An 8,985-nucleotide genomic window follows, 5' to 3' on the forward strand; every position below is an offset into this window, starting at 1 on the left:
TAATGGTAATATAATACATCTGATCTTTATACATTGTCACAACAGAAACAAATTTGAACAAGTAATTTTTATGCTTGAACTTATTTGTGTACTCTTCTACGTCGGACTCTAAGAAAATAATAATTGTGTTTAAAGGATATTATAGCGATAATCAAAACATGCTTAAAACTTCTGGTTAACCACTTGAACCCCCAGCAACATTCGCCAAAAATAGCTGATCTACAAGCTCACAATGTGTTGTAGATCTGACAGTTTTTTGGCGAATCAAATTGTGTAGAGTGAAATAAGAGTGTACCAAATGTATTGCCTGGTTAATAAACCAGACACTTATCACACACCACGGGGTGGTGTTGTGTGGTCTGGTTTCTCAACCAGGCTACCAAATATAGAGGGTTTAAGTGGTACTGCATTTGCAGCTCAACAAGCTAATTCATTTTAGTGTATAATGGAGGACAATTTCACGATGAATTAAAAGTATAACATTCCTGTGCTGTGTGTAGAATAGGGCTGGGTTGCATGGACAACATCTAATATCATGATTATTTTTGACATTTTACATGATGATTGTCACTCAAATAATTGCGATTAACAATTTAATTGTGTTTTTGTCATTGACAATTACATTTCTGTTTGACTTTTATTCAAGTTGCACATGGCAAATATGACACATGACCTAAATATACACAGAAATGACTGACATATTTGACAACTTTATACTTAAAAAGAGAACATTGATAGTGGAAATAGCCGATCATCTGCTATTTCCACTATTTTTGAAAATGTTTCAAAATATATCGACACTTTTCAACACTTCAACAACGATTATGACACAATAATTGCGATTATGTCAAATAATAGCAATTTGACAATTATGTAATAATTGTGACAGGCCTACCAAATACCTTTATCGATATTGTGATGATAATGTGGTATTGTGACAATAATATTGCATTATTAGCATAATAACTGTCATTATCATAAATAATATAATGATAATAGCAAAATAGCCGATGTACAAACTGTGTGGTGTGGTTGTATTTTGCAATGTTTTTTTTTCTTACCAATAAAATATGGCTTAAATGATTAAACCCAGGAAACAATAGGCTACTTATGCCATGTTGTATTACGATATCTAAAATCTCAGTCAATTTCTTGTCTCATATCATGCTATCGATACGTCCTTCATATTGTATAGCCACACTGCTTTACTCTAAAATATGAATTGACTGTGTTCATGCCCTAAAAAGAATTCCCGCTACTCTAGGAAAACTGTCCGTTATGAAGTGTCATTTAACTTGGAGGACGGTGTGTGTTGTGAGCTTTGTGTTTGTCTCCCAGTTTTTCATAAATGTTTGTGACCCAAATAAAACGTAATAAATGACTACTGTCTGGAGCCAGTATTTGAATTTACAAAGTAAACCGTTTTGAAAATCAAATCTTTATCAATTATCTTATCCAATATTGTGATTTCAGAGGAATTATACGGTAGCTTTTAAGACAATATAAATCTATACTATTTACAATAGGTATTGCTTCAAACGTTCCTAAACATCAGTCATCAGAGAGATGTAATATTACTAATATAACCACGCCTGTGACTTTTTAATTGACGTTTGATGGATTTCATATCAAATTGATATTCCATCGTTATCAACCCTTTTTAATTTAATATTGGGTTGGGATGAACTTTTGGACTCTGGTCTGAGTGTTGAGTTCTGTGTGTGGTGTGTCTGTCTATAGCTGAAAAACTAGTGTGGCTTTACTGTGGAGTTAATGAACTGCTTAAACCTATACCTCTGAATGTCTGATCCTGAACCTATAACCCCAACCTGAATCTTTTTTCTAATTGTAAGTGTATTCAAAAAACAACCATAAAACTTTTTTTCTTCTTGTGCCAGGCACGCATGCACAGATCCACAAGCGCCCAGATCCATATTCCTTTTGTTAGAGAACACAGCAGTCCAGCAGACTGCCAGTGTGAGGCTGTATAGCATGAATCATTATTTTTCATAATAAATAAAATATGTGAACACATCTGTTCCATTCCTGTTGTCCTCTGAATGGAAGGGTCAAGCTTGTTTCCCTCACACCTAATTGTTATATCTGTTTCTGTGTCTTTCTTTCTTTCTTTCTTTCTTTCTTTCTTTCAAAACTAGGGTGAGAGGCACTGGAGCGAGGTGGATGGGCAACGCTGCCCTCTTGTGGGTAAATGTACTTTGCACATGTACAATGTTAAATCTTATCTTCAAATAGAATAGGGGCCTAGGCTATATCAAATATATTTAATTAATGAAGATAGCTCATCCTCATTGGATCCACTAGAGTGCGACATGGTACACAAATCCTACAAATTGACTCCTAAGTGGGCGCCGGCTCTGACTGCAAATTTCGCGCACGTCCTGTTTACTGGTGCTATAGATCCCGCGAGAGTGTGTTGCTGGGACAGCTAAAGAGCAATAATAAAGTTGATTTTCTCCTTTGTTGTGTCGATGAAAAAAGCCACTTTAGTATGACAATTTTGTTAATATTATGTGGCTTGTGATGATCGGGTCCAATATTTAGTTCAGTGAGCATAGCTTCCGAACTATTATTTTGATCTGTGTTCACGTTAGCTCTCTCATTGTAAATTAATAGACTCCAACCTGCTTCCGCCTCCTAAAAAGGTGTCCCCCCTACGTCATGCAGAAATGGGAAGTACAGGTCTTTTGCACCCTCTTGCTATCACCCTCTTGGGCTATATGCACATTGCACGCAGCAGCCATATTGGAAAGAAATTGGGCCTCTTCCTTACTTCCTTTACAGGTGTTACCAATTATAGACTACTAATGAAGACTGTTCCATTCTGGTCAGACAGAGTCAGGGTGCTGCTGTTATTGTGCACTTTAATTGTCTCACTGAAAGAAAAAAAAAAAACACTGCTTCACCAGTGGATCTCAAAGTGTGGTCCAGGGAGGGACCCTCATGGTCCAAAACGGATCCCTAACCCCCCGGCTCCACCGGGCGCGTCGAGCGTCGCGTCAACGTCAACGCTGGGAACGCTCCCGTTTTAATCAATGAAGGGTGCTCCACTGCCGACGGCAACGTCAACGTCGGACGCTCCGGTGACTGCGTCCAAACTCGAAAATCGCCCCGGTTCAATTTTTTGACGGCGTCCACAACGTCCAGTCATGTATAAAATTATGATTAAATGCATTGTATATTTAAATGTAGGCTATATATACGTGTTTTTCTGCTGTTGGCTATCCATTCACGTCATTCACAAGGGTGACTAGATGTCCCAAAAATCCTAGCATATTTTTTTATGTAATTACAGCGGTCTTCTTTGATAAAATTATGTAGAAACACAACAGGCTATAATCATGACAAAACAAAGTGGTCAGTGGTGCATTGCTGACGGACAGGGCTCTGATAAAACAGTTATTACAACATAACATTTCTGACTATATTTTGGGAAACTAGAAAGGTGCAATTCTGGGAAATTGCAACTATGGTTGCACTGACGCGAGTCGCGAGATCTGCTGGGAAACAAATTCCATCATACCATTTATATTAGATATTGTGATGTCTAATTGGACATTAGATTGTCCAATCAGAAAAGGGACAGAAAAGGACCATTGAACTCAATGGACTTTTGGGGTTACAGAAAAGTTAAATGAAAACAGGTTTACTTTAGGTGACATAAAGGTTCTCGGAAAACTTTAGACCTAGAACAATAGTAATGTTGCCTATAGCACACTTACTATGAATTCAGGACCTGCCTGCACAAGTCGCTATTGTTTCCATTGTGTGACGTCAGACCAGAGCTCAGACCGACTATATAAGGAGTAGGAAATAACTGTATTTAATCTTTCTAGATTAAGAGATACACACGATCATGTCACAAATAGCGTATAACGCTACGTGGGCCTCAGCCATGGAGGCTTTAACAGCACTCCTGGCTGAGGAGGTACCTGCTCAAGAGGAGGTTAAGCCAAGCTTGTATTTCTCGACCATGGCCCATCTCTACATCCGTTATGTGCAAGCCTTTAGGGCTCTGGAAGAGGCCTATGACCAGATTGTCCACCCCCAGAAGAGGCTGCTCCTACGTGAGATCCTGGACGGAGTAATGGGGAGAGTGTTGGAGCTCAAGAATGAAATGGTGGAGACTGAGTCCTCAGAGTACCACTACCTGGATCACATTTTACACGAGCTGAAGCTCTCGCCTGCAGAACTCGAGATCCCTATCCCTCACTATTTCATTGTCGAACACAAAAAGGAAATTGAAGAGCGACAGAGAATGCTCACAGACTTTCTCAACCAGATGGAAGCAAGAGAGGAAGAAAAAAGGGAAGCAGAAAGGAAGGCGCTGGAAGATGAAGAGAATATGGATTCAGATGAGGAAGATGAGGTGAGGTTTAATAGGCCAGTGGAGGATGAGGAGGAGATCGAGAAGGATGAAGAGAAGCCACAAGAGAATGGGGAGAATGGGGAGAACATGGAAAAGCCGATGACCAAGAAGGAGAAAGAGAGGGAGAAGGCGGAGAAGGCCAAGAAGAAGGAGAAGGAAAGGTTGCAGAAGCAGATGGAAAAGGAAAGGCAGGAGAAGGAGGATAAGGAGAGGCAGAGGAGGGCCAACATGGACCGCGGGGAGGCCGCCCAGAACGCGGCTGCGGTCAGCATTCAGTCCTTGTGGAGAGGTTGCATGGATAGGAAGGCAACAAAGAAGCTTCGGGAGGACGAGCTGATGTTTCTGGGCATGATGGAGCCAACGCATGTGCCTCCCGACCCTGAGGACAACACTGCCCTCCAGGCCACCAAAGCCCGAAGGCGGGTTAAACAGGGGTTGCACGAGAAGCAATACGAGATAGCCATAGTGACCGTCACAGACGACTTGTGGAAAGTGGAGGCTGTCACAATGGCTGAGGCCATGAAAGTGGAGATTCGCGAGTGGATTAATGAACTCTTTGAAAGAAAAGGATCTTATCCAGACTACCCGGATGTAGAGGACGGAGGCTCAAATGTCATTGTGGAGGAGAATAGGAAAGCAGCGGAACTTGCGGCAGGATTGGAAGTTGAGGAGCCAAAGGAGCCAAAGAAAAAGGAGAAGGAGGCAAAGGGGGATAAAAAGGGTAAAAAGGGTGAGGAGGAGGAAAAGCCTCAGGTTGTGCATCTGAAACCATCCAATTTTTTGGAAGACATAGAAGAGGCCCACAAGATGTTTGGAGAGGTGTGGCACAATCGTGACGAGTCAAAGAATTTCATCCAGAGGTATGACGAGGAATTGATCAGGGAGATGCAGAGGAAAGTGGTTGAGCCAGAGCTAAGACTAAAGGTGGATGAACAGATGAGGGAGGAGTTGGAAAACTTGAAGAAAATAGAGCAAGAACGTATAGCCGCAGAATCCAAGGGGAAAAAAGGCAAGGGTGGCAAAGGTGGTAAGAAAGGTGGTAAGAAAGGGAAGGGTAAAGGTGGGAAGGGTAAGAAAGACAAAGGGGGGAAGGGGGGGAAAAAGAAGAAAGAGGAAATTGATATTACTGCAGACAGGACTATGGACTCTCTTTATCAAGAACTGGTGGAAAGTGGCTTGTTAAGAAAGGCAGAACATTTTAGGATGCGTGATTACCTTGGAGACTACAGCTACCTTGGGAACTTATTGAGAGATGACAACATTGAGGTCTGGCCTTCCCTGTCTGATGTGCGGCAAGTTATAACTTTGTTTGCTATCTTACCTTTAGGCTCCCAGACGGTCCATGAGAAGGCTCCCCTGACTAAAGCCATATTGCTGTATGGGCCAACAGGCGTAGGTAAGAAGATGTTGGTCTATACCATTTGCCAAGAGATAGGTGCCAACTTATTTGACCTGTCACCTGCAAACATTGTTGGGAAGTACCCAGGCCAGGACGGCCTCAACATGATGCTCCACATAGTCTTCAAAGTTGCCAAAGCCATGCAGCCTTCAGTGGTGTGGATTGGAGATGCGGATAAGATGTTTAACAAGAAGGTTCCCAAGGAGGACAAAGAGTTGGACGTCAAACGCTTGAAGAAAGACTTACCCAAGGTCCTCAAGGCGCTCAAACCGGGGGAGCGTGTTCTAGTCCTGGGCACATCAAGGAATCCAACAGGCACCGACATCAAGGGAGTAGCTAAGGTATACAATAAAATTCTACTCATACCAAAGCCTGACTATTCCTCGAGATACCTACTTTGGAAACAGCTCATCAGGAGACGGGGAGGTGAGGTGACCAGTGCCCTGGACCTCAGTGTCCTGTCCAAGATCTCAGACGGCTACACCCCAGGCCTTATGTTGAAGGTGATCGACAGCATCCTGACCGAAGACCGAAGACAGCAGCTGGCCAAGAAACCACTGACTGCAGAGGAGTTTGTCGAGCCCTTGTCCAAGATTGATCCGATCACAGCCGACGAAACGGCCCTCAAGGGCTGGGATGCCAAGACTCCTCTGGGAAAGAAACGGGCTAAGGTTGCCAAAGAAAAGGAAGAAGCGCTGGCGGAGAAAATGAAAGGAAAGAAATAAGATTGTGATTCACTGATTCTTAGCTAAATGAAATGAATTCCAATAAAAGTGCAACCCCTTTTTTGAGAGGGACAGAGAGAGACAGGCGCACATCACTGACACCTATTGACACGAAATAAGTATGTTGCTAGTGCAGACTGTTTGCCAAATCAGAGATCGGAATCTGTCTCTTTGTTTGTTTATTTATTTATATATTTTAACAGCTGAATTTTTCACCATGTCATTTGCATTGCCTCGTTATTATTATTTTTTAATACATTATTGTTATTTTTTATTTCTTTTTCTATGTACACCAAGCTAGTTGTATTTGCGTCATAATTTACATGTGGGCCGCTTATGTTCTCTACAAAGTGAACCATTACCTTTGTTTTCTGCCTTTACCAGTATACTGTACACTGCTGATTCCAGAGTCTTCTGTCAATTAAATTACACAATATACATTAAAATGTATTTATCCAGAAAGTCCTGATCGGATCAATTTCATTGAGCAATTGTAACTACTTTTAATCTTTGTTGTTGATGTTGTTGTTGTTTTGGACTGTTGTTTTATTCATCTATTTACTTTACTACAATATAAATTCGGAGAGGCTTCTTTTGGGCTTGTTTTCATAGACCTGGTTGCTTATTTCTCTCTGAATATTTGGCAACACTGATCTCGCAATACTGGTTTGAATTAATAACTCCCCCTACCAGTTGTAATCTTGGTGTGTGAAGAATTAACATTCACTTACATGTATGACTTGTCATATTTATGCTCTTTTAATGAATTCTTGTTAAAAAAAGTAATAAAAATCACACCCAGTGTGAAGTGAGCGGGGCTATTTATGAGTTAATTTCATTAAGCGTCCCGCAAAGCTACAGGAGCACTGCTCTCAAATACCTTTTGAAGATACCATAAGTATTGGTATATAGTATATACTCCTGCCCATATAATGACATTTGTGGTATTTTAATCACCCTCCTAAATACCTACTATATTATGTACAATGGTTTAGTGTAACAAAGTACATTTATTTGTACCTGATTACAAGAACTTTTTTAGTTTGGGAAACTCAACAACATTTCCCCATAGTGCACCAGTTGGGAAGTTGGTGGGCATACAATGTCAAGTTTAAGGGTTAAACTTGACATTGACAAGCCTGTGGAGATATGAATTGGTAGGCATTGGCAATGGTTTGTATAGTGTGTGACGTCAGACCAGACCTCCAACTGCCTACATAAAGAGGAGTGTTGTATGGGAAGAAGCCTCTGTAATACTTTAGTCAGGTCTGTCCTCTATCCTCTATAGCCTTGTTGAATTTAGTTTTTATGACCACATGGAGGGTTCGGAGGGCAATGTGATCGATTTCTCTGCGCTGGAGAGAGAGCTCTCTTCTGCGGTGGAGGCTGACCGGAGGTACAGCAGGTTGAACGACGCCAAGCTCCGAGCCACGAGCCAGAGGACACAATCCTACGAAGAGTTCAGAGACATAGTTTTGGCCAGCAGCCTGAAGCCTCTGGCAAAGGCCGACAAGAGGGGAACGTCTCGCACTCCACCCTGGAACCCTCTGGTCTCGACTAGCAACAGGTTGAATCCACAAGTCTCCATTAGCAACACACACAAACTAGTGGCCTCGCCAGCAACAACAGCAGCAGCAGACGCACCGTGTCCAACCAGCTCAGCAGATTGCACAACCAGTGCCGGCCCAGCGATCTCTGCCACCACAGCAGCAGGCTCTCCAGCAGCAAATCATTGTTTGGGATCCCAGGAATAGGATTCAGACGTGAGTGTAATAGAGATGAATGCAGCAGCAACTGAAAAGTAGCCGTGACCCCCCTGCTCATCACCAGTACTGTAAAGTAACTTACTCTTAAAGAAATGATGCTTGCCCCAACAGAGAGCGCAAGGACTGTGTTCGGTGTTGCGTATCTTATTGTGCTTACGCCTGTAAACACCAGCATTCTTGGTGACCTCACCATCAACAAGTGTGACCAAATATATATAACACTGCTGGCGCACAAGCAGGCCATACATGACCACGAGTGAACAAGGCGCAAGTTGGCACCATGACAGAGTGCAGTCTAGTTTACTTAAGTTTTGAGGTATTTTTTAACGTTACTGCATGGGGTATTTCAGTTACTGGGGTAAAATTCTGCCTACTTTTTTTACTTCTCCATTACTTCTCAGAGGCAAATATTATACTTTTAGCCTAATCCACTACAATTATTTGAAAACTTTAGTTACTAGTTACTTTGTAGATTTAGATTATTATTACAAAACATACAGTAACCACTTCAGCCCTACATACAGTACATTACAGCCTTTTGAAAATAGCTGATCTATTTTCAAAAGATGTCTTTGAAAACACATTCTACATAATTACTAAATCTCAGATCCAAATATTATGCTTTTACTCCACGACAATTATTTGAAAACGTAGGAATTAACCGTTTAACAGAGGTTACGTTTAGGAATACCAGGCAGTGAGACAGAG

General features: G+C 41.7%; 1 protein-coding gene across 1 annotated transcript; it reads left to right on the top strand.

Annotated features, from left to right (window-relative positions):
* Nucleotides 1-3,991: 3,991 nt before the first annotated feature.
* LOC308290697 (dynein regulatory complex protein 11-like) lies at nt 3,992-6,511 on the top strand (the record flags this gene model as incomplete). Its single annotated transcript, XM_080732607.1, has 1 exon — nt 3,992-6,511. One exon carries the CDS (start codon nt 3,992-3,994, stop codon nt 6,509-6,511), a length of 2,520 nt encoding a protein of 839 aa, XP_080588733.1.
* Between the last annotated feature and the right edge of the window lie 2,474 nt (nt 6,512-8,985).

The sequence above is a fragment of the Nannobrachium achirus genome (assembly GCF_963921795.1).
Source record: "Nannobrachium achirus genome assembly, chromosome: 9".
Taxonomy (NCBI): domain Eukaryota; kingdom Metazoa; phylum Chordata; class Actinopteri; order Myctophiformes; family Myctophidae; genus Nannobrachium; species Nannobrachium achirus.